Raw genomic sequence first — 25,354 nt, forward strand, 5'->3', positions numbered from 1 at the left:
TGTTATGAAGGGGCAATCTATTAATATATTAAGCTGCAAAGTAGCAAACTCAAAAGAGGGGATAACCTTCCAACAAATACGAATCATGGAAAGGAAATTGCCCACGAACCCAAGAATCTAAGCGGAATACTTGACCCACAAAAATTTTGATCTATGGATCATCCTACTTGGTAATAGCAGGTATTTTATAACCACCTATTTCTAGACAGTATTGATTTATGCCTTGCTTTTGTTGAGCTTTTGCTAGAGTGACAAACAAGCTGCTCAGGTGCTATGCCAATTTCAACCACAGTTATATGTGGTTTTGTTTGATAATCTAGCTTCTAGGCTAGAGTAGTCACGCACAGTTGTACCATTTAAGTTCTTCTGTGTCCTTGAACAAATATTTTCTGCGACCGCAAGAAACACTTAATGGTACCTTCTAGTACTAATATATATGGGGGGGGGGGGGGGTGAAATCTGAAATTTGGGGAGAAGTGCCCAACCTTCAGGTTCAAGTTGGAACCTTTGCCTTGCTTCCAGGTTTTTCAGGGTCTAACCCTACATTTTACATAGCAATCTAGTAATTACTAGTACATACTATTCCGCCAACCTTGGAACGCTGCCAATCCTATAAAAACTCCAGTAAATTCTCTACCATAGATACAACCTACGTAGGTAAAGATTATCGCTGTTGGCAAGATCACACATTACCATATACTAAGTTTATTTTTATTCAAAGTACTTTGATTCAGGTAAGCTGTAAATCTAATCAACTCTCCCTAGAAAATTCAAAGTATTGGCCAGATGATGACCACGGAAAGTTTGACCTTTCCGGATGCCCTCACTGACTAGCAACAGCCCGAGGGCGATTCACCTCACATTCAACATTCTCTAACACAGTTACGGGTAAAATGGAATTATCAGTAGCAACGAGGCTATTATACTATAATTTAATGAATACATTACTGTTCATTAAGCCCTAGTATATCGAATAGAACCTACTACATGGTATACCCCGGATCACGTGTCGATATGACGTTGGGGCCGATAAACGCCCAGGCTCGTGTTTTCCAATTTGGACCTCAGACATTCTCAACTCTCACATCGCATTCCTGGCTGCCCGCCTTTGTCAATATACAGAGGCGCCAAAGCTTGCTTCTTTTAAGGCGATCGTGCCTTGCACCGCCTTCATGGTCAAACATGCTCGGCAATGACTCCCAAAAGCGCAAGACGCTCCTGTTCGTCTTCATTCACGGCTTCAAGGTAAGGCTGTCATAAAGCGCGTTCGCTCTATCTAAGTCCGAATTATTTGGGATGTCTAACAGTAATTGGACGATTACAGGGTGATGATGATACATTCGCTAGGTTTCCTGGAGATATTCGGACGCTTCTCGGCTCACATCTCTCTGCTTTGAATATCGAAGTGGCCATCTACCCGAAGTATGAGACGAAAGGCGACCTGAAGGAATCTGTTGCAAAATTGAGAGAATGGTTGGTAATCCTCATCTGTGCCGAAAATGATCTTTCCGGACTCATATTCCCTACAGGTTGCAGAACACTGTGATTGACTTGGAGGTTGCTAACGAGACACCATCCCCGACGGTGGACCCTTCTGTTCACGTTTTCCTTGTCGGACATTCCATGGGTGGTATTCTTGCTGCCGAAACGTTGCTGCTACTAGCCAATGAGCAACCCATTCGTTCGAAGCCTGACGAGACGGCTCAATCAAGGGAAGAGCCTATCATCGAGCCTGACACCTTTATGTTTCCCCATATACAAGGCGTGCTCGCCTTTGATACTCCGTTTTTGGGTATCGCACCAGGGGTTGTATCATATGGAGCCGAGGGGCATTTTCACAACGCAACCACAGCATACAACACCTTCAACGAGGTTGCTGGAATCTTCGGCTATGGTAAAAAGGGCGAATCTACTCGCTCATCCGCTTCTCCTGCTGCCAGTGCCCCTGCAGTTGAGGCTGCAAAGCCCCTTCCTCCGTCGACAGATGCTGCTGCAACCCCATCCTGGCAAAGATGGGGACGATATGCCATGTATGCTGGTGCTGCAGGCGCCGTTGCAGCTGGCGGTGCCGCTGCTCTGTACTCCCAGAGACAGAATTTATCCGCAGGCGTGAACTGGGTCTCGTCTCATCTCGAGTTCGTCGGCTGTCTGGGGCGGTCATCTGATCTGCGGCAGCGTCTTGCTAGCTTGTCTAACGTAGAGAATGATCGCAATATTCGATGCGTGAATTTTTTTACCTGTCTCGGAGACGGAGCCTCATCCCTTGTGCAGAATAAAGAGGTGACGAAGACATCCTTCAGTCAGAAGATCATTCGATCTAACCACAGAACTTTCTGTACACTGCCCCCTGAAGTTGAAAACGGGGAGCAGAATGAACTTGGCCGCCAACCAGGATTGTACTGGTACAAAGCCACCAACAACAGGGCAACGGACGAGGTCAAGGCACACGTTAGCATGTTTTTGCCCAAAGAGAACCCCGCTTATATGACGCTAGTTGGTGAAGCTGGCAGGCTCATCATCGGAATGGTCGATCGGGGCTGGCGATGCTCCGGGCGGAACCGGATCGAGAAGGGACCGGTCAGAATTTGGCGGGCGATGAATCCACAGATAGCGACATTGTGCTCATCGAGTGAATCAAAAGCCTACTCCACTCCTGACATGTTAAAGAGCTTGCAAAGTTTTCACTTCCCAGTCTCCGCATTTAGAATTTTTAGCCTCGATGAAAGTTTCCGAGGGAAAGAATCTAAAGTTCTTCTCCACGCCGCCAACCCCCCTGATCGGCAGCCTGGTCCTCTTTAACTTTCGTCCGTGGGTGCCGCAGTCACATTGACAAGCCTGAAAGGTCTCGATACGACACCAAAATAATTGCCGCAAAGCATCAAGAAAAAACCCTGTTGGCCGGGCGTTTTTACCAACTTTAATTTGCAGGATGCAGATTCGTCCACTACATGGCCCCCTTCCTATCAAGGCAGTCATGCCCGGAAGCTAAACCCACTGGCAGGTCACCAAAATGACGGTGGACCATGGCAGCGTCGATCTTTGTAATTGTTTCAGCCGCTGATTGTGGCGATCTCTCATACCTTGCGGATCCGATCTTTTGGCTTCGATGCGAGACAACGTCAAGCGTCGGCCGCACCACCAGGGAACAGAAAAAGCAAGCGCATTCCTGGCGGTGTCTCCTGCAGCTTGAAGGACGGCACAGCGCCCGAAGAGGATTCAGGAAAACTTAGCCAAGCTGCAGTTGACGGGCCTCCTCTACTCAGTCTACATACCACCAGCGGAGACAACGACAATATGGGAAGGCGTTCGGTCTCCACATTGGAACCTGATCACCAATGGGGTGGTATCGGATCAGCAATGAAGAAAATAGGATAGATAAATGTACTCCAATTGAATAAGTTACATATGCTATAAAATCCAAAACTACACTAGGTATTAATGATGGAGAGGCCTAACCGGAGATCGACAGCAACATCGGGATTTACTTGTCGTAGTATGCCTTCCGCCTAGATCCTTCGGTAGATGAGAAAGTACCGCCCATAATGGCGAGATTTTCATAGGCCGTCTCACATGCAAACAAGCCCATCCGATGCAGCGCTAACACCTAAAGGCTGAAACAGAATGTAACGAAGAAATCAAAATATCGTCATATCAATGGTCGCATATACCATATCCCAAACACGAAATGGCTAGTAATTGTGATGTCCGTAATTTGATTGTCGGTGGTGGTACACACTGCCTGCATATTCTGAATTGTTATCATGATAGACAGTCTGTCGGCGGTCCTCCTCCGGTAGCAGTTCTTTGACCTCCCACGTGTTGGGTTTCACACCAACGGAGAATTCCAGGTCTTCTTTGGTGATCGAATCCCAGAACTTGATATTGTTAGTAATTTAAATTTAATCAATTCAAGGATACGGTGCCATACCTTGTAAACCATCATAACAGCAAGCAGATTACAAAAGGTGGCAAAGAAGAGACCATCAAGGTAATGCTGCACATTGTTGCAAATGGTGTCACTGAATGCGTAGAGAAGCACCTGACCGATAATAAATACCAAGATACCAAAGCAGATATGGCCCAGGGGCCAGCGGTCATCCAGGGTATTCACGACTAGCAGTAGCTGCATGACAACATAGATGGCTACCGCGATAGCATTGAGAAGATAGAGAACCACAAACAGCCCAACGGTATTCTCGGGGCCGAGGCCACCCCATGACTTGAAGGTCAGAAGAGAGATCACGAATGTCATAGCAAACATGACCACCGAGCTAAGCCGGATCAGCCACACCGAAAGTGCCGTGCCATCCTCGTACAGCTGGAAGCCAACGAAGCCATTTACTAGCAGACAGGCACATAGAGCCGATATTAAACCACTCTGGACGGCCACGAAGTAGGGGAACGGACCGCTTCTTGGCGGAACAACCCCCGCATCAATGATAAGTGAGCAGATAGTCAGCGCGAGAAAGATGTAGAAAAATGTAATGATTTCCTTGCGACCTATATGTACCGAAATGTTAGAATCGTATATGGCTTTCGCACCCCCAGGAGACCTCAAAGTGAAACGCACCAACAGCCGTAAACTTGGACCTGATATGTAGGATCATAATCACAGTCATAGCAAGTGCAATGATGTGCATAAACGAGGCGGCACCCTCGAAGATGATTGTATTCGCAACCTCAATGTTTCGCGCATAACAGTTCGAGATGATGCCGGTGGCCCCAGAGATTGATGACGCCGGGCCCACGAGGGAGCACAAAGGCAGCGGCACCTTCTCGCATATCGTATCGAATTGACCGAACCCCATGATGTCTGGTGGTGATGTCGTCGAGTGGTGCGACAACAAATAGAAGATTTTCCCGTTGCGGTTGGCGGTCACAGAGCGCTGGCCGGACGGCTGTCTCCACAACGACGGAGGGTGGAACAGTGGAGAGAGCGAGTGAGGATGGGGAGGGGCTCAAATTGTAGGTCTGATAACCTTTCTCCCCCAACTGAGTGGGTGCGATCAAATCTCAGCGGAAAAACGAGTGTGCGGATTGAACCAGGACGTCTGACGGACACCAAGAACTTCGCTCCCACAATGGCTTTGCCGCGCGAGGGGGCAAATGGTCACGGGGTCACGGGGTCACGGGGCTGCGACAAAACACGGCACTACAGTTATTCCGAACTCCACACCTATTTTAGACTAGCTCTTCCACGGTGCCACGTGATATCGGCTCCGAGCTCGGCCCATGGTAGCCTACCACGAGGTACCCAGTACGGGTACTACAAGATATGTATACACTATCAATCATAAGGTCCAGGGCATGGCCATCATCATCTCGGGCCCTGGAACCGGAATGCAGCTACCTCGGATGCTTGTTGCCTCGGCGCGATCAGTATTTGTCCTTACTCGAATACTCGTACTTGTGACCTGAAACCGTACCCGAGGCGGAGTCACCGGCAAGCCTACAGGAGACTATCTTTTCTACTGGATCCACAATCCGATAAACTTGGGGCTTTCAATGGGACCAGAACCATGCCTGTCTTGTGTGGCCCCAGTGAGGCGCGATACAAAAGGCACTACTCGTACGAGTAAACAGCCCGCACCACAGCACCACTTGAGGCAGGGCAATGGGACCACCTTCGTGTGGAATCCGAGGCTCCTCTCTTACTGTCACCTTTCAAAATATACGGAATTATTATTATTTTTTTATTTGAAAAAACCTTCGGCATGTGGACATCCCAATCTTGAGACGTCACTTGCGTCGCACCATCTTGTGCTACTCGTTTGCTTGAATTTCCAATGCTCCATCCAATGTCCTTGGCGCGTTCCTACTCGTAGCGCGTGATTTGACTTGCGTGAAGATCCCCCCCTGGTCTATCGAGCATCCACTTCGGCTCCAACCTCCGCGACGCAACCCCAATGGTTGATGGGTCTATTCCGAACGAACAACGAAACCCTTTTGAGCACTGGGGGCTATTTCGTCACGCAGTGGACCTTTCACGACGAAACGGCCTGGTGACCAACCCATCAAGGAAGGAGACGGGTCAAATATCCCAACGACATGATGAGCCTATAGTGGAGAAAAAAAAGATTGGAGCCCGTTGTTTTTATTCCGATCTGGAGCCTGGAGAGTGCCGAGCGAAGCTCAAACCTCGAAAACCTTGTTTTGATTCGTGGAGTCGCAGACGCGGCACAGACAAGACTTTGCCGTAGGTACTCGTACTCACAGAGATCCCAAACTGAATTTCGAGTTTAGTTTTAATTTATCGGCGCTACCACCCTGAACGACCCTCATTTGTCCTTGAAAGTGCACTCTACACCCTTCCCAGACCAATGTCTTCTGCGTACCGTTGGTATCGTTCAATGGCTCTTCCCGGCCGATCAAAGTTACCACGTAGTACTTTTTGTTCCCCACCAATCTTTAAAGGTTTCCTTATATTAATAATCCTGTTGCTCCGGGGCCGTTCGCTTCATATTGGAATGATGCCATTATAACAACGATGGGGCCAGCCATCGGATAGTGTACATCCGGAAGGGGTTTCAAATGTGGGACAGAGGCTGAGGTTGAAGCTCCATATTTTTTTTCTTTCGCCCTGTTTCTTTCTCAGTGTGTGTCTAGGTGGCAATGCTTGATGGCAACCTATCGCTTCCCCCGACTGCCCAACGAGTCGAGAACCCAGCCAGGTTGCCCAACCCCCAGGACCATTGTTACAATCCATTGTCACAGGACGACCCAAACGAGCAACCCATGCTCGCCTGACGTCTCTTTATTCTGGTGAACCAAAGGAAGCTGAGTTGTGCAGGAAACATCCGATGGACACACTTCTCAAGGTGAACCTTTCCCGACGGTGTCGTGACTCCTGCATAAGCACCCTGACTAGCGCCACGTGTGAGTGGAAGAAGCATCAACGGCTGCGAGGAACCGATGTCGATCTCCCATCTACCCGATCAACAATATGCCGCAGTGATGGGGCCAGGTCATCGGATGGGGGCCACTGAGCATGGGAGGGGGCAAGGAAGGGGCTGATCCCTGATAATTTTGGAATAATCTCCGCTTAGTATTCTCGGGCAGAGTTCTAAACTGCCATCTTCAAATCAAAGCCATTAATCCTTTTTATTTATTTAATATTATTAAAATCTTCATTTTCTGCACGCAGGACCCGCTCGGCGACTAGGGTTGCTAAGGGGGGTAGACAGGGATTGGTGGTGGGTCGGGGCGAGAGAAAAGCTACTGCAGAATTACTGTAGATACTGCTCTCTTACCAACAAGCTCAGGTGTGGAATTATGGAGTAAATTTCGTCTCCGTCTCGGAAGGTAGTCTGTGATTGACGACATACTGTGTGCCCAGTCCCTTTTTCTTCCCTCGTCTTCCCACCTTGGTAGCATCTTCAGTTTCAGTACTCTTTATTCCATCCTTCGGAGCTTCCGGACTTTCCTACCCCCAGCAGCCACTCCCTCCCTCCCTCCCTCATAACATCGCTCTTCTCCCAGATCGTGGCTCTTTTAAGATCTGACTGTGTTGTGTCATTTTTCATTCCTCAGCAAAGGTCTACCTCCATCTAATACTACATTTTGTCAAGCTTGAGTTGGGCCGCTGCTCGTTATTATTCGAATCCATTTTTATCCCCATCGTCACCCCCGATGGGATCATACCAAAATGTGCAACTATTTCAAAAATTACTACATCTATAGCGGTTGCCAGAATCCCGCTGCTCATTTTATTCGAACATCCTTGGATGGCTGCAAAGATGGTCACTGTTCCGACAGTCCACACGACCGATTCATCGTGGTTGTCGGCAAATGTCTGCTTTGTTGTACGGCAAGGTGAAGAAGGCCAAAGAAGCATCGCCGCAGATGAAGAAAAAAAAGTTTTTCGTTCCCTCTTTTTTGCGTTTATCAATCGGCCGTTGACTTTGCCCGCTTCACACCCTTTTCCTGTTCTGTGCCCGGTCCGCCATACTTTTAACGACACAATCACCACGAGGAACTATGATTCGGCTCTAGCCGACCCTCTCTCGGGAGGCTATCCACTTGAAAATCCGCATTTTGGAACCGACGATGACGAGGGGCTGGTACAATTCAAATGCGATGATTCGTCACCAGGGCTCTGATCGACACCTTTTTTTTCTGTTGTTTTTCTTTTTTGTTCTTCTTCTTTTGTGTGTTTGGGGGCCCACACCCATTTAAACTTTGTGCCCTGGGGTCATCTACGTTTTTCGATACTCCGGTAGTATTGACTTTACAGACACCTCCCCTTGTCTTTGATCTTTGATTGTGTTTTGTCCTTTGGTCCTTGGGTTTTTTGAGCGTCCTATCTGTGTTCTTGGATGCTGGCTTCCGGTTGTTTTTCTCTCCATATGTTGTGTCTTTTCCTTGTCATATGCCTACTTCTACGGGGAGTTTCGTGGGATTTCTTTGCCTCGGTGCCATGTTAGACATACTTTGCTGATTTTCAGGTCCCCTACCGCGGATAGGTCGATGCTCATACTTTTATCTTCCCGGAAACTATGCCCTGCATGTGTATTGCGTTTTATTTTGCATTATATTTATATATTTATATTTTTGTGGAAGCTTTCCACTGCTTGTACGATTACGAGATAGTTTGCAAGATGTTCTTTGTTGATGCTTTTATTGTTTCTCGCCATTTTTTACAAGAGCCCCGAGGCCGTCACATGTTATCTAAACTTGCATACCACTCGATCTAAGAGCTTCCTTTGTTAATGGGCTCGGACCTAAATACGGAACATAAGAAGAGGAAGTGCGGGTTTACTCCGTACAAATTGTCGACTGAGGCCGGGGGCCAGGGGAGGGTCCCGCACGGGCAACGTGGTTGTACCCTCCCCTATGGAATCCCGAAATGCATAGGCCAAGGGGTGGGAAGGGGTCCCAGCCCAGTCCAAGAGACATAACGACCACAAATGCCGCTTTCGGCAACAGCTTCGGTATTTTACAGTCCGCAGAAATGAACATCTAACCCGGTTCAACGAGGTTTGCCCCCGCAGGAATCACCCGTGCTTTTGTAGTGATATCGCGCGCATCACAGCTGTGCAGTTGTGGAGTTTAGGCGGGGGGAAAGAAGATGCATTAAATATTGGTGGCTTTTTTTTTCAATTTATTTTTGGGAGAAAGGATAATTCCGGCTACGGGGTGGTAGGTAGTCGTAGAATAACCGATAACCAAAATCTAAATTAAATTAAGGGAGAGGAAATACTAGTACTGAATAATCGAGCCAAGCCCCGGGTCGCTGTTAATCCACGCAATCTTCCGTGCACCTCCTTGGGACGCCGTTGAGTAGTACGAATAAGTACCAGTCTGTGGGGTTTCTCGAAGTCTTCTTTTTTCAGTACTCCCAGGCAGAACTTAATCCTGTGTCAGGCTTCATCTAGAAACACTCCACATCGGTTGCAATATCAATCACTCAACAGCTAGCCCCTTAAAAGACCCGATCGGCTGAACTTTCAGTCAATCATTAATATGTAGATGTTCGATTGAAACACGCAGTACAAAGATCGACGGGACTTGTAGGTATCTCCATTCCACCGGCCCGGGACAGGGCAAAACCCCTCGACAGCCGAAACCTTGCTCATGATGCAATCAATGGTTGTAGCGGCCGCTAGGGTTTGGGGGGATGTCCGGGGAGCACATGGAACGGGCATTTTAGGGCTTTGTATTCCCGGTGGGGGAGAAAGTCTGGGGAGTGGATATTATAGAGGAGCAAAAGGTGGTACATACTAGATAGTATTTGGAAGGGGGCCATTGCTAAAAGGGAAAATAGGGCTCTGTACCATGAAAGGCACCCAAGACTTTGCTCGGTAGGTGCTCCGAAGCTTCCAAGGCTAGAGTAATTCCAATGCCGGATAGTGCGATACCTAGATTCATTCAATGTTTGGAACGCTAAATCCCTACAGATGGCGCTAGTAGATAGTCGCTGGAATTGGTCAGTGTCGCCGCGCTCCGTTTGGGCCAAGTCTTCATGAATGGACTTATCTAGCTTCTTGTTCTGCACTAGAGGATAGACAGATACTCCATTTTCGAGCATGAAACTGCACCTCAGCGGGCCATGGCGCAGCCGCGTTCCTTCTCGACGGTAATGACGCAGACGACTACTTTTATTTACATGTCTCGCAAGCCTCGGGGTTGGTCGGACCCGGTGGGAAAATAAGATTGCGTGCCGTGTCGGGCGCTCATTGGGCCAGAAGTCAAAGAATACATTGTTGATATTTATGCCGACCTCAGTCAGGCCCCAGGAGAAAGTTCTACCGGCAATCCTTCAGGCTGCTTGGCTGGGGATTATTACCTGCGACTTCGATGATGAACAGGCAATGAAATGCCGCTGTCTAGATCGGGCAATCTCTCCCTGCGCGTCGATCTGTCGTCGACCAGCCGCTGATAGTTGACAATGCATGCCGGTTTGAATCCGATCACGAGTGCATTGAGCACGTCGGCGGTTTGTATTTCCACAGCCCCTCCTTCATGCTGACAAAAGTTCCTGCATCGACTCACGATCTCGACCCGCAACAGTCGTCGTTTGGCGTTCATATCTTAGCCCCAACGGATTTCAGACCTCTTTCACATGCTCCCACCATTGTCTATCATCAACCCTGTCACTGCTAAGGTGGGTTTGATTGACCTTGGTGGCGCAATATCCTAACGTCGCAACACTGCCTTGGAGGGAGCTAGAGCCTTGCCTAGCATGTGGCCCCTCTAATTTCAACAGCCTGAGCCACCGACCAGGGGGTCCGGTCCTTCAAGTCTATTGTCTAGACTCTGTAGACGGAGTCTAGAACTTCATCCGAGCCCGACTGCGATAAGCGAATCAAATAAAAGTATAAACGTGTTCATTTTGTGCCGAACCTGGCTTCGTTCGTTTGTTCGTTTGTTCGTTCGTGGCCCAGCAGGGCGGGGGCATGGGTCTTTCGACAGAACTCTTCCGAATTCTCCCTTGTCTGGAATGATATGATTGCTTCCTTCTCATCAACAAAAACTCTATCTCAAAGAAAGGAAAACTAAAAGCCAAGACATACTCAAACTTTAAGCCTCGCCTTGATGGTTTGTAATTGTAATAATTAAAAGTTTTGATTGTGGTGAGAATCGGCGTACACCGGTACTTTTGCTGTTTTTTCCATCTGCAATTCGTTCAAGAAGGTAGGTAGCAAACACCAGGTAAAATGGTTTCCCCAGCCTTGGAATACAGAAAAGAGCCAATCGTATTCACTGGACCACAACATACATACATACTAGCTAGCCCTTGACGTGGACCCTCTTCCCACTTACCCGGCTTATACCCGGTTACTATTTCCTTGTTGCATGATACTTGCGTGGGTTTCTGCTCGTAACAATTCAAACAGTACCCCGACGCAATGACTTCCGCTAGAAATTGACAACATTCCCCTTAAAGGAATGATCAAACAAACCATGGTCCCATTGATCCTCCGCACGCGGTCTGTGCGGAAATTGAGCTTTCGGGTGGAGTACCGAAGCCACTTCCGCCAACCCACCGAGACAACCCACCAGAGGGGGTGGGCATATTGTACATACATACGCGGAAACCAAGAGGAGGAAAAAAGAACGAAGGAAGCCTCAAAAGAAGAAAACGAAACACCGGGTTATTACAGAATGATCGGCACAGTTTACAGCCGAAACACCGGGAAAGCCGTGCAGATCCTCTGTTGTCCTGGTATTAGCAATTATCCGAAACCAAAAGAGGCTGTTCAGCCGATGAATCCACCGACGATAGGGATTTGGAATTATTCAACAGTTCGTCTTGAGAGCCTTTGTGCCAATGGTAATACGAATACGATATACCCACGGCACAAGAATGAAAATTGTATCTTTCTGTGAAGAAAAGTCTTGAAATCCCCAAGTCGAAACCGGAGGTGTGTCCTCCACTTGTCAAGCCTATCGCTCCGTGTCTGTGATAGAAAAGACCTGCAATCGGCTGCAGAACAGTGCTAGAAATAACAAGGATTTCCCGTCCCCGGAAGCCACCCTATTCGGTGACCTATAAATGAAGTGGTCGCGGACCCCACGAGACGAGGCAGCTCGTCATCTCCCCCCAGGCCTGGCATTTCTTGCCAGGTATACACTATCAAAAGGAAGGGAAGTAAAACGTCATTGGGGGCGGACTTGCATTGCCGAGTGAGATGCATTGCCGATCTGTTTCGGGTGAGCGTTTAACGACCAGTGGGGTTGGGTTCATGCAGGGTTCTTACTCAGGTTTCTTACTTGTACAGATTATATTCGGGACGGGATCTGATCGCAGGGGAGCTACGTAGTCCCAATTGCTCTGAACAGAGTCAGTGGCTGGGTGCCTATGTGCGATATTGATAGATACTATCACACGCAGGGTCTAGGCGGGAATGGGGAAGCGGGGGCGTTATTGGGCTGAATGGCTTTTATTCGTGGGTTGGTATTATCTATATACGGGTGAATGGGCCGACCAATTGTCGAAGGGATATTTTGATTGATCACCGTTGACTCGGCTCAAAATCGTACCTCTGGCCGAGTGGTGATGTGCTTGGGCGAATATATTGGCGGCAGGGTTGTGTAGCGAGGACTCGGACAGGGCTTTCGAGATAGCTTGGTTGGGAAAGAAAGTCCTGAAAGGTCCCCCAGGCGAATGCTTAATCTCGAGGTGGCCCGTTTCCGACCAAGTGACGATGGTTCTACCTCTTGAGTGGTCGATGACACTGACAGCTGACTAGAAGTGTGCTGAGATAGACAGGATATGGTGATCAAACTTTGCAGATAGTGGAAGGATTCCTCTTCTGCAAAATGATCCTCCTTGGCACAGTTGGTGGTAGAGTATTGAGTGGTTGCGGTAGTCACGAGTGATGGTGTGGACGATCCTTGAGATCTTGGCGCTGTACTTGCAGATGATTGACTGACACTTGCAGCCAGTATGGCGAGCTGGTTAACAATTATCTCAGTGTCGCTGCAACACGGTGTGTCCCTCTTTGTTGTTGGTGTGACGTGGATATCTGGGGACGGCGGTGTTCGCGTGATTCGGGCATTGGCCGCGTCATTCCCATTTATTTCATCACTTGGTTCCGGCGTTTCAGTGGTTACCGCTGCATCTCTCTTGAATTGGCAACATCGGGTGATCAAGGTCCGGACAGCGGACCATGGAGTCCGGCCGTTGTGCAATATCAAGAGTCTCATATTGCTAAAGCAATGCACTAGAACAGCACCTAGATGAGCAAGGTACCAAAGCAGTGTGATTTATAAAGTTCTTACATCTCAGGTGATCAAATGCAAAGTAAAAAAAACACAGAAAGTCTGTTTTGGATCTAGATCTAGATCTAGATCTGCTTGAATCTTGAAATCTGAAATCAAGACTCCTAGCTATGCGTACTCTGATCTCAAATATAAGCTCACAAAGATCACCCAGAACATCAACCCGCCTTGCAATATCACCAACCTGTAGAATCAAAAAAAAGCTCTAACCATTCTGCCATCGTCCGGCGATCCCAGCGCAAATCCGAAAGTCTACATTTAAATCGAACCAAGCCCGCAACACGGGGAGATTGCCAGGGACGAAGAGCCAAAAACACGGTACCACCAAAAGAGCCCCCCTAACTCTACAATCCAATCCAATCCATCCGGCAGCCCACCTATCTCGCATCCGAACCGACTTCTGAATAACGAACCTCGTTTCGTTCGCAGGTCATCTGTGCTGCTGACTGCGGCTGCATATGCAGGTGTCCCACCTACCCAACCCCCGTCAGCACAGACGCGAAGCTTATCCATTGCGACAGGTCATATGCAACTTATGTTTTCGCCCGGCGGAGCGGAGGAGACAAACGCGATGAGTGTGGCGGCGGAGCTTCCTTCTTCCCCGGCCGCGCTTGTGGCGATAAAGTTCGCGCCATGATCAACCCGTTTGTGGGTCACGATGGGCTCGTTGACAATCGGGATGGTGAAATGGGTCAGAGCGTTTTTAAGGCGGATTTGGAATTTGACTGGGAGTTGAGATTGAGCTTCTGTCGAGATCCGGGCTTGGGATGTATTCTTTCTCCCTCTCTTCCTTCTTTCAGCGGGTGTGGACAAACGGTTTAGAAGGGCGGGTATATGTGCATTGGGGGGCAGTGCAAGGTAGGATGTTAATTAGTAAATGATAGATCGAAAGGTGCGTTTTTACTGGGATGAAGAGGGAATGTCGATTGATATTTCATGCATTGATGTATGTGTTTCTGTAATCATAGGGGTCATAGCGCTGCCATTGAGTTACGCAAATTTCCGAGTTTTAATTGCGAGCATCACTTGGTTTGGGGGTTTCGTGTCATGCAGTAGAGCTTTAGGAACAGCCACGCGGGGTATCATTAGCAAAGTCTAACCATGCAGACTCGAAAAGAAAACACGTACCATGCAAGCATCGGATCCGTCGCGACATTCCATCTCCCGACTCATCTCAAATCCCATACCCTCATAGATCTGCACATTAGGCACATTCTTCGAGCTTTCCAAATAGCATTTGATACCCTCCTGATCAGCCCGCTTTATAACCGTTTCGAAGAGAAGTTTCCCAATTCCCTTCCCTTGCGCCTCGGGACTAACAGCAACAATATTGCAAAAATAGTATCCACGCGGGTCATCCCAAATTTGCGCCTGAGCCTTCTGCTGATTCTCTTTCCAGATCCAATAGCGGTTCGTGCGCAGACCCCCCATGTCCAAGATATCGTATATTAGTGAGGAATTGATTGAACGAAAGGACCCACCCTTGATACCAGGAGTACCAACTCTCAGGCTGGGTAGCTGGCTGTGGAGCCATCCAGCAGGAGACTCCAAGGACAGGGGAAGGGGACGATTGTGAATCATCGACTGCGGCGGTGTCCTTGGCTACTTGGAATATTGCATTGTTGATGCCCCAGCGGCAGCGCGCTGTGAGCGAGTCATAGTTCCGTTTCTTGCTGAACTATATGTAGCGATCTCCCCGGCAGGGTAACGACAGGTCGATGGTCGACCGCGTTACGAGGAGATTGATGTTAGCATGGAAAAATTTCCGGCACCAATAATCTTTACATTGAGTGGAATGATACGACATACCGTGGACGCATCAAATACCCATTTGTAGTATGGATCATCTTCGAAAGCTCTTTGAATCACTTGGATGGCACCAGGGATATCGGCCTCGGTCAAGGGGACGACTTCGATCGCCATGGTGGATGTGAACAAGTGTTGACCCCGCAATATCATCAAGGGCCCGAGAGGCTCGGCTGATGATGGAGGTCAAGCTCTCAGTTCTTTCCAAGAACAGGGGTTTGTCGGAGTATCTGATCTCAGGGACGTAAGCTTGGTATATAAGCGATAGAATAATGAGGCGTGGTAGTTCGATGAATTCCGAGAAGTGAGGTCGACTGGGTGATATCTGGAGTAGCAAGTGGTCCACCGAAGTGGGGAGGTTCCAAGGTTTGAATGCCTCTTTAACCAGGGAAGGCAGCTCGAAGCGGGCACTCTTATCGCTATCTGCGGGGAGAGGTGCCCCAGGGTGGGGGTGGGTAAAAGGTATGGGACAGGGCTAGGCAACAAAGAGTAACTCAGGCTCGTCTTATTTGAAGCTGGAATGCCATTCTAGTATGATATAGGTATGGTCCATGTTGCGGAGAGAAAAGAGATAGAGAGTGACAAAATGATGTTATATAATCGACAGTCCTGCGAACGACGCCGGAAAATATGAGAGATACACCTAAGAGTTTGTATAATCTCAAAAATGAAAGAGATAGAAGAACATGCAGGCAAGGAAACACCCTCACGCCTTTTGCCCAATGATATGAACAGAGACATCTGAACCGGACCCGATATGCCAACAAACCCCGAATCCGAATTCAACCCAACCCAACCCAACCCAACCCCGAACAGAATAGAACACATTTGTAAACAAGTCGAGGAACAGAAGATGATTTCAAAAATCTATAAGAAAAAAAACAAACAAAAAGGAATCGCTTTGAAAGGAATGGACCTCCGTACACCGTTTCCGGTATGAAATTTCGTTGCTTCATGGCTAGGTTAATCGTGAAAGGGCGAATCAATGCACCGTGTGGGACTGGAGAATCGAAATCGATCACGTCCTGGCGAGATCTTCGATTCGAATCCACTCCCTTGGAACATCCATACTGCGGTTGACCCGGCCACCTGGGGTTAGAGGAACATCAACACGTCCCCGCCCCCGATCGTCGTCATCCTGGTCTTCGTAGAAGGATAACCGCGAGAAGTAATCTTCCAAAATAGCCTCGCGATCCCCATTTCCAACAATGGTCGTATACTCCGGGGGCGGAGTGACAAGAGGAGGCGGGGGAGGAGGTCTTCAAAGGCAGGAGGAGCAAATGAAGGTGCTCGCAGTAGATGCATCGGGCGAGGTACCTCGGAAGGTCCCGGTGCCGTTGTGGGGTTGTGCTCTCGCTCGTTGTTAGGCTCGTGGGCCAAGTGTGCTTGAGGTGGGCGGGCTAGACCTCCAGAACCGTTTGTGAAGCTTCGAGATATTGGGCCGATGGAGGCGCGACGGTTGAGGCTGAGGTTCGTGCTGGACTCTTCACGGTCAGAACTAGACTGCGCCGCCGAGTTGTCTCTCGGTGTCATGGGTGCACCGGGGCAGCCACATTCGAACTCCTGGGCTGGTGGCTCTGGTTCGGCTGAGGGTCTCGTGTAGGCCGGGAGATAGATGTTTGCTTGTGTAGCTTTGCAGGAAAGAATGTGGAAGGGTGAATCGATGGAAATTTCGAAATGTCTGCGTTTGGTAGGATCCCTTTCATCGACCTTGGAAAGACGAAGGACAATCTAAATATAGGTAAGTATTCATTCAATCTAGAAGCGCGCGCGTGCGGGAGACCGCTTACCTTGATCCAATGATTGATTTGAATGTTTTCGTAGGTTGTGTCAAAATGAAGGCGCTGTGCTTCGTCTCGACCTCTCATCTCATGGCAGCTTGGGAGCTGTACATTAAATTCCATTTCGGTTGGCCCGACACCATTTTCGGTTGAGAGATTGCCCAACAAGTTGGTCCGGGACCGATCCACGATCTCCTCGCCTCTTGCAGCAGCCGCGCGATGGTCCCAGTCGATACCTCCACCTGCAGTTACACGCATGGAACTGCCGGGATATGTGCTTGTGCTGGCGGATTCGGCTCGCTTTTCGAACAACAAGACCTTTTTGGCGGGTTGCAGTCGATGAACACTCTTGTCGGCGGTCCAGTGCTGAATATTTTCAGTCACATAGACCTTGATTCGATGACATTCGACCTTGGCAAGTGGTGTCAACTTGAATGCGATAGGAATCTGAGAGCCCATGGGGAAGGATTTTCCGGAAATCACAATGTCGTAGTGAAGCTGATCTTCCCAATTTCGAGAAATCGCAATCGGCTCGACCTGTTCTAACGATCCCTCAGCGGGAGTGCGAATGACGGGAATCTCCATCGTGCCGAGTAGGTTGGGGCGGAAAGCGCCGGATCGTTCGACAATAGCCTCCAGATCGTATTTCACAAATCCCAAGTCCGTTCGGATCGTTTCCGGCAGAGAACCATCGATTGGGAACTCGAAACTATACAAATAGTCACCAACCGGGAACATCCGGTAGTTGCGTTGTTGCTGAGCCTGGAGACCCTGGGGCGTGTCATTGCGACTGAAGCTTCGAGAGTGGCCGCGGGTAGTCTGTACGGAGAGACGCTTGGGATCTCGTACGTTGGTCGGGCCAAGGTTGGTGGCTGAGCCGCTCTTGGAGAAGAGCTCCCGAGTTGTCGCAGAGACGCCATCCTTGCCTGGTACTGGGGAGGTGGGTTTGGCGTGTTGGTAGAAGTGCGCGCCATAGTCATTCTGCATCAAAGCGGTATCGCCGTGGTTAAAATAAACGACGCCGTGGGTGAAAAGATCTTTCTTGTCGTGGAAATGAATCTTCTTGGGCGGAATACCATCGGGCCAATCTGTTTGGGCATGTCCGCGGAATTGGATGGAGATCTTCTTAATCTTGACACTCTTGGTGACTTTGAGATGTATCTGACCTCTCAAGATCGCTGATTTTTTTGAACTTGGATCCTGTTGATCATAACCTTGAAGGTAAAGCACTGGTTCTGTCAGGGCAATACCAACCGTGAGTCCGCTACCCGTCGCAACGATCTTCTCATTGCGCAATGGGGGAATGGGGTGCTCAGTTGGGGCACGGCACTAGGAGGGTCGGCCACTGGCCGGGGGAAAACCTCTGTCGCCATCATTGACTCTGGGGGTATGGCACCAATTTCCGGTTGTGTTGAGAACAAAGTCGAGTCTCTTGGGGAGAGGATGATTTCGGATACCGGCCGAGTGCCGCGAGCGCCGCGAGCGCCGCTACAGCGCGGGTTTGCCTGGTGTGGGGGCGCGGGCGAGTGGACGCCCGACGACCGCAGGCGAAGGAATCGCTTCGCGTTTTCGCGTGGCCCCGCCAGCTTTTTGAGTAGGGAACCCCGTCGGGTTTGCTTGGGGAACTGTTCTTCGACGTTCAAACACACCGAACGGCGTCGGATGGACCGGGTTCGGATAAGATTGGAGAGCGATAACGAAGGAACAGCGAGGTATTCGGACGGAGAAAGATCGTTGATAGACCCCGACCGCGATGAAAACTGCGGGGGGGATAATGTGAGCGGCCATCATCGTGGAGGTTGGTGCATAGTGTGAGATGGGGGAAAATCGGGCAAAATCTGGGACAAAAGTATGTGTTTTTTTTGTTTCTTCGAGGAGAAACCCTCTTTTTTCTCTCCTGCGACGGATTGCGAACCACAAACTGCTGTGTTTCGCCAAAAAACCGTCGTTGGAATGCGGGGAGGAGGGGGGGGGAGAGGGTGGTCCAGGCAAACCAGATGGTTTCTTCACGGGGAATTCCAGACCCAACGAGGGGATGCCACGAGTGAAAGGGAGGGAAAGAAAGAGGCAAGAAGGGGGAACACAAGAACCAACGAGACTTACAGATGAGGATATTAATGGGAAGTGTGTGGTTGCTTCTTTGCAATCCCTTGTGCACCCCCCTTCAATTCAGATCAACCACGCAAGGAGCACACCGATCTTTGTGCAGGAAGAGATGGAATTCTTGGGGCGCTGACTTCATAAGCACGGGTCCTCCACTCCAGTGATCATCGCCGCGCAGATCCCTTGAAGAGATGCGTTGGATTGGCTGCGGGGGCAATGAATTGTGGTTCCCGACTTTTTTGCGTGTTGGCGCTCCGTAATGTGGCGCTGATGACCAAGTGGCCGAGATTTGGGCAGTCACAATGGGAGGGAGAAAAAGAAAAGAAAAGAAAAAAGAAAAAAGAAAAAGGGCAGGGCGACTCTAGGAAGAATGAATAATGTATAATGAAACAGGGGGCGTTGAAGTAGAAACGCGGAACCACGGAGGTCTGGATGTGGTGAGAGAAGTGGAGGCAGCCAGAGTCAGCCAGAGGGAGCCAGACCCGATCGATGATGACATGATATCGCCAACTTCACAAATCCGGGTTGAGGCTACGTACTCTACAGTATTAAACTATAGAGTAAGTGGAGACTCTCCCATGTGTATGGAGATCGGTTCCCTTGCAATCTGCCATCTGCCACTGGTTCCAGTTCGGCATTTCTCAAGTCTCATAGGTACAGTATACACCGTGACCTAGTATACGTACAGTATATACTCTGTATACTCCGAGACGGAGTCACGGAATACGGACTACGGACGAGACGGATCATCCTCCGCATGACCAACTACATAACCCAGTCCATGGTCCATGGTCCTGATCATTCTATCAATTCAATCCAAGCCAATTCAACGGGGTATTCCGCTGACTCAAACGGGCAATACGGATGCTCGGCATCGCATCCCTGTTCGCCCCCGCAACTGCCAGAGGCTCACGCCCGGAGTACATACGAGTACATAGTACATGCGAATTGAAGACTCCCGAGGTCCATACCTAAAGTACATCATCCTGATCCAAGGGACAGTGCTTACCTTAACTGCGGGCCCTGATTTTCAGAGTTTGCTCGAGCTGCACGAGCCCTGACCTCCAACCCTCACGTCGAGGAACGAGCGAAGGAAAGTCTTCTGTGAATGGTTGGAAGTACTAACCCGCGAGAGAAACACTGTACAGTACGTACAGTCTCTCTGCATGGCAACATGTGCTGTAGATCGAGTGGTGAGTACGGAGTACTCAGTAGAGTACAGAGTATTCTACAAGGGATTGTCGTGGTGGCAGAGCAGTGGCAGGGCAGTTGGCAGCACTTGGCCTGAAGCAGGGGGGATTATCTGCGCCTTCTTGAGACTTTTGGTCAGATGCTCATTCTCATGCTCATGCTCATGCGAGTCGGGATACTGTAGTCTGAGTTTGAATATACTTGATGGCCAAAATTTCAAGTTAAATCAAGATGTAGTAAGTTCCTTGCGGGTCCGTGGTGTGATGACCTCATTGGGGGCCGGACAAGCCCCGATGTCAACGCGGCCCCCCGTCTGGATGTGGTGTGTGTTGTCGGAATTCCTGTCCGCGGGGAGAGAAGGATGTGCTAACTATAGTACAGATGACAGTGTATGTATGGGGAGGAGGAGAACTGACCTCGCTAGACCTGCCTTGTTTCACCTGGAATCAATGACCGTGACCGGGTTTGATCCTAGCCTCCGATGGAAATGGAGATGGAGATGGAGATGGGGTTGTTCAGCCCTACTCTCTACGTCACTTCTTGTTTCTTTGCCCCGCCCTGATCGCCGAGGCTTTTTTCTTGGACGGGTCTGTCAATCTACCTGTGGTGATTGGGGTCGCACATCCAATTTCCGTACCACTACGGAGTACGGAGTACGAAGTTACGGAATACTAGCCCCCACGAAAAGTGACAGGTCAAGAAGAGAGCTAGAGAGCTCTGAAATCTCTGTTCAGTTCGACCAGCGGTCAATAATGATATTAATTATTGAGCTCGGTGGTCATCTATACTAACTTTGTTGAGAAGCAGTATTCAAAGATTAAAAAAATACACATCATCTTCGTCTCGCCCGTGCCGTGTTTCCCAAAATGGTTGATATGCGCAACGCACTGGTAGTCCTGGAGGTCATCTCCGCCTACCACATGAACTTGGAAAAGTAAATGATCCAGCGGGGAAAAGGGTCTCCGAGGCCTAGCCAATTACCAAGCAATGATCATCTTTGCGATGCATCGATTGGCCTAGCGAAACGAACATGGCACTATCCTCAGTAGATCTAATTAGTGCTACTAGTGTAGTGTGCATGCGCATGTAGATCATAGGGGAACGACTCTGGACGTGTCTTGCCCTCCCCCGATCAGGTACTAGTACTATACATTTTCATTGGAAGACAGGCAGTTTCTAATCTGTTTTTTCCCGCGCTCCGCGCTCCGCATCATATCATGCTCTCGCTCTTCAAGAGAACCAGTTGTCGTCCAGCTCGCTAATGTTCATCAAACTATCCCCTTCCAATTGGTTTAAGTCTCCACCCTCTCCAAAATTCTCCGTTTCCATGAACAAGTCGTCGAAGCTGGATTCCCCAGGACCCATGATATCGTCGGTACCGGCGCCTTGCTCGGGGAATAGATTGGTGTCTCCATCCGTCCTTTCTAATTCCATGTCGAAGGCACCCCCGCCAGCGGGCGTGGGGGGTTGTATTCTCCATCGGATTCTCCGCCGGCATTGAAACGTTGGGCTTTTCAGCATTGCCAAAGGTCGTTCCAGAAAGGAAGGCTTGATTGCCCGTGTCATCGTTTCCAAAGTCAAGATTGAGGTCGAAGGTGTTGGCGCCTCCAGTATCATTGAGAACGGAATCGAAATTGATCTCCTGGGTCTCTGCCAATCCTTGATCGGTCGGCGCGCTAGCACCCTGTTCATTTTCCACCTTCACCGTTACTTCCTCCTTCGGCGGAGGCTCCGGGATGGTGGCGGTGGGGGCTACTTGCGGCTCTGTCACTGTCGGTTCTTCCTCTTTCAGGTCCACTTTTTCAGGACTTGGGGATTTTGCGATAGGTTGTGATGGTGGTGGTGGTTGCACCTGTGGTGGAATATTCAGATCCGCATCGTTCATTGCCACATCCTCCGTAAGCTGGGGCGCGGTCTCCCGGGCCTTGATAGCTTCATAGTCTTTTTCCAAGAAGGCCTTGGCGATAAACTGTGATACGTCAGTACTGTCGGTATTAGAAAAAAGAAAAAGTAAAAAGTAAAAATCAATATCAAAATCAAATCAAATTAAATATTCGAAAGAAAGAAAGAAAGGCATAAATGCTTTTGATGTGTCTCTCTGCGACTACGTAATCGCTCCGAGCATCCAATCGGACTCACAATTTGCTCTGAGAGATTATCCAGGGCCGACTGAAAGCTCTCATAGTAGGAGGGGATGGATCGTTGCAGATGTGTGCTTGATGGGATTGAACCATTTTTCCTGAAGAGTCGTCCCGTATCCAGTAGCTGTGTGGTCAGTCAGTCATTTGGGTGAAGTAAATCTCTTTGAGGAAGAGGGAAGCAGTACAGTGCGCTCCATCAGCATGGACAGCTCACCCAGGGAGTCCGGGTTGGAATAGTTGGCAGAGGTCATGGGGGGCAGTACGATGAAATATTTTCTTCTTCCTTAGCACGAGAAGCACAAGAGTCGAGTAATATGTAGTAGTTGAATGAAACAAGGGGAAGCACAGAGGCGGGAGTTGGGAGATGGTTGTACACACGGGGTTGACTAGACCCGTTGGAGTTAGCCACAGCTCTTCTTTCTCTCGTCTCTCTCTTCTTCCCCCCCCACCCCTAGCCGCTTAACTCTCCCTTACAACTTCTTCTTTTCCCCATCTGCTTCTCGTTTTTTCCTTGTTGTTCGTCGCGGATCGAAGCGACTCGAGTTCGTGCGTGTGTGCTTTTCCCCTTTCTTGCATTTCTTCCTTTGGTCTCCTTGGATCTTGGATCTATCTACCGGCCTCAGCGCTGCTACGCTTTCCTCTTCTCGCTCGTCCCCCCCAAATCCATCTCGACACGAAACAAAACGACGATCGAAACCAAAACACCGTACCCCTCCCAGGTCTACCCCTCGGTACCTTTCATCATATTTCGTCCATCCTCTTGTCGACATTGGAGCTTCGATAGCCATTATCTGTCTCTCTCCAACTCAGTTCTCCATCTTGAGTGATTGCTTTGTTTGGATCGTTGCAAGCTTGGTCTTTTGATTGGACTTGTCTACCTGACACCCCCGCGGACCCCCTTTGACACCAAAAATATTATCATACATATCCTTTTCTCAGTTGCATTTCCACGATCGTGACCTTTTACTGTGACGAACAGTTGTCGTCTCTACATCTTCGCATCGCTCGAATTCTCCCGACCCCCGTTCATCTCTTGGCTACGCCGTCTAGGTATTTTTGCATCTGTCAACTGCTATATCATCACTCATTCTCTCCCCGATCGCTTTCATCCAAAATATATCAACGCCTATACACGATGGCTGAGAACGCTTCCGCTTCCACTCCCTCCACTCTGCCCTCGGCTCCTCAGCCTGCTGCCGCCGCTCAGAATCAGCAGTATGATGCTGCTCAGGGCAATGGCCAGGCCAACCCCTCTCACATGCCTCCCCCGCCGCGGCCTCCGGTGATCATCCCCCAGAACAACAACCCCATCCCGACCGCAATGGGTTCCCCCATGTCTGGCAACATGATGTCCCCCACCAGCGCTGGTGGCTATGTCCGCCGCGCTGCCCCCGAGCCTAACAAAAGAGCCCTCTATGTTGGGGGTTTGGATCCTCGCGTGACCGAAGATATTCTCAAGCAGATCTTTGAGACTACCGGTCATGTCGTTAGCGTGAAGATCATCCCTGACAAGAATGTGAGTACACAGGGTGATGGTCGACCCACGGCTACTCCCATGAGAGACCAACAAGGCATATCGATGAATATGCAAGATGTAAAGTTTCTGCACCGGATAGCTCGGTCTCCATAAACGCTCGAATAGGGCTAACTTTTCCCAGCAGTTCAACAGCAAGGGTTATAACTACGGCTTCGTCGAGTTTGACGACCCCGGTGCGGCTGAGAGGGCTATGCAGACTCTGAATGGCCGTCGAATTCACCAGTCGGTTAGTTGATGATTACCCAATTTATACTCTTGATCCTCCTCTAACGGTCCATTTCTTGCAGGAAATCCGTGTGAACTGGGCGTATCAGTCCAACAACACCAACAAGGAGGACACCTCCAACCACTTCCACATCTTCGTCGGTGACTTGAGCAATGAGGTCAATGACGATGTTTTGACTCAGGCTTTCTCTGCCTTCGGCTCCGTCTCCGAGGCTCGTGTGATGTGGGATATGAAGACTGGACGCTCTCGTGGATACGGCTTTGTCGCTTTCCGTGATCGCACCGATGCCGACAAGGCGCTCAACGCAATGGATGGCGAGTGGCTGGGCTCTCGTGCTATCCGCTGCAACTGGGCCAACCAGAAGGGCCAACCTTCCATCTCCCAACAGCAGGCCATGGCCGCCATGGGCATGACCCCCACCACCCCATTCGGTCATCATCACTTCCCCACCCAGGGCATCCAGAGCTACGACATGGTCGTTCAGCAAACCCCGCAGTGGCAGACCACCTGCTACGTCGGCAACCTGACCCCTTATACTTCCCAGAACGACTTGGTCCCCTTGTTTCAGAACTTTGGATATGTTCTCGAGACACGTCTCCAGGCCGATCGCGGATTTGCCTTCGTCAAGATGGATTCCCACGAGAATGCTGCGATGGCCATCTGCCAGCTGAACGCGTACAATGTCAATGGCCGTCCGCTGAAGTGCAGCGTAAGCTCCTAACCCAACTATTACTTTGAACACCAGGTTTGCTGACTGTATACTCTGGACAGTGGGGTAAGGATCGTCCTCCTACCGGACAGTTCGACAACTTCTCTCCACAGCAGGCGAATGCCACTTTCCCTAACAGCCCCGGCTTCTTTCCCCAGTATGGTGGTCCCGCAAACCCCATGAACCAAGGTATGTCTCCCAATCTTAGTGTCTCAAAAACATCATATGCTAACTGAAAGATGTAGGTCCTGCCCCTGCTGGTCGAGGCTGGGACCAGGGTGCAAACAACTTTGGCGGCCCTGGTATGCCCGCTCAGGGCTTCCCCCAGGGAAATGCTGCAGGTTTTGGCCGTGGTCAACCCATGTCCCCGTCTGGAAACTGGGACCAGGGTAACAACAACTTCAACGGAGGCTACCAGGCGTAGATCTTCATTGACTATTCTTGACTGTTATTGACATCTTGCCACAAATACACTGGCTATTATTAATATAGCACTTGTGAGACTAGGTACAATGTCCTGACACTGGCTGTCAACCGGCCGAACCTTTCTTTTTTTGACTCTTTGCCAATCTTCCTCTCACCACCCACACCCCCTTCGACCTTCTCCCCTCCCATCTCGCTTCTGTCGTTCTAATT

At 49.7% G+C, this 25,354-nt stretch overlaps 6 protein-coding genes across 6 annotated transcripts; 2 read left to right on the forward strand and 4 right to left on the reverse strand.

The window, feature by feature from the left end:
- Nucleotides 1-1,182: 1,182 nt before the first annotated feature.
- Nucleotides 1,183-2,799, forward strand: N7509_007111 (esterase/lipase family protein; the record flags this gene model as incomplete). The annotated part of the gene is made up of 3 exons (XM_056631748.1): nucleotides 1,183-1,245; nucleotides 1,325-1,473; nucleotides 1,530-2,799. 3 exons carry the CDS (start codon nucleotides 1,183-1,185, stop codon nucleotides 2,797-2,799), a joined length of 1,482 nt encoding a protein of 493 aa, XP_056487299.1.
- Nucleotides 2,800-3,689: 890 nt separating this feature from the next.
- On the reverse strand, nucleotides 3,690-4,808 carry N7509_007112 (chitin synthase export chaperone; the record flags this gene model as incomplete). Its single annotated transcript, XM_056631749.1, has 3 exons — nucleotides 3,690-3,875; nucleotides 3,929-4,500; nucleotides 4,571-4,808. 3 exons carry the CDS (start codon nucleotides 4,806-4,808, stop codon nucleotides 3,690-3,692), a joined length of 996 nt encoding a protein of 331 aa, XP_056487300.1.
- A 9,350-nt stretch (nucleotides 4,809-14,158) lies between these two features.
- N7509_007113 (GNAT family N-acetyltransferase) lies at nucleotides 14,159-15,147 on the reverse strand (the record flags this gene model as incomplete). The annotated part of the gene is made up of 3 exons (XM_056631750.1): nucleotides 14,159-14,203; nucleotides 14,353-14,808; nucleotides 15,034-15,147. 3 exons carry the CDS (start codon nucleotides 15,145-15,147, stop codon nucleotides 14,159-14,161), a joined length of 615 nt encoding a protein of 204 aa, XP_056487301.1.
- Nucleotides 15,148-16,048: 901 nt separating this feature from the next.
- N7509_007114 (arrestin family protein) lies at nucleotides 16,049-19,053 on the reverse strand (the record flags this gene model as incomplete). The annotated part of the gene is made up of 5 exons (XM_056631751.1): nucleotides 16,049-16,249; nucleotides 16,348-16,761; nucleotides 16,821-18,140; nucleotides 18,269-18,571; nucleotides 18,991-19,053. 5 exons carry the CDS (start codon nucleotides 19,051-19,053, stop codon nucleotides 16,049-16,051), a joined length of 2,301 nt encoding a protein of 766 aa, XP_056487302.1.
- Nucleotides 19,054-21,335: 2,282 nt separating this feature from the next.
- On the reverse strand, nucleotides 21,336-22,497 carry N7509_007115 (uncharacterized protein; the record flags this gene model as incomplete). The annotated part of the gene is made up of 4 exons (XM_056631752.1): nucleotides 21,336-21,525; nucleotides 21,551-22,074; nucleotides 22,245-22,370; nucleotides 22,432-22,497. 4 exons carry the CDS (start codon nucleotides 22,495-22,497, stop codon nucleotides 21,336-21,338), a joined length of 906 nt encoding a protein of 301 aa, XP_056487303.1.
- Nucleotides 22,498-23,381: 884 nt separating this feature from the next.
- N7509_007116 (uncharacterized protein) lies at nucleotides 23,382-25,142 on the forward strand (the record flags this gene model as incomplete). Its single annotated transcript, XM_056631753.1, has 5 exons — nucleotides 23,382-23,762; nucleotides 23,908-24,009; nucleotides 24,071-24,718; nucleotides 24,781-24,907; nucleotides 24,964-25,142. 5 exons carry the CDS (start codon nucleotides 23,382-23,384, stop codon nucleotides 25,140-25,142), a joined length of 1,437 nt encoding a protein of 478 aa, XP_056487304.1.
- Nucleotides 25,143-25,354: the final 212 nt, after the last annotated feature.

This window comes from Penicillium cosmopolitanum (genome assembly GCF_028827165.1).
Source record: "Penicillium cosmopolitanum strain IBT 29677 chromosome Unknown utg000008l:1.0-4398992.0:1.0-4402845.0, whole genome shotgun sequence".
Lineage (NCBI taxonomy): Eukaryota > Fungi > Ascomycota > Eurotiomycetes > Eurotiales > Aspergillaceae > Penicillium > Penicillium cosmopolitanum.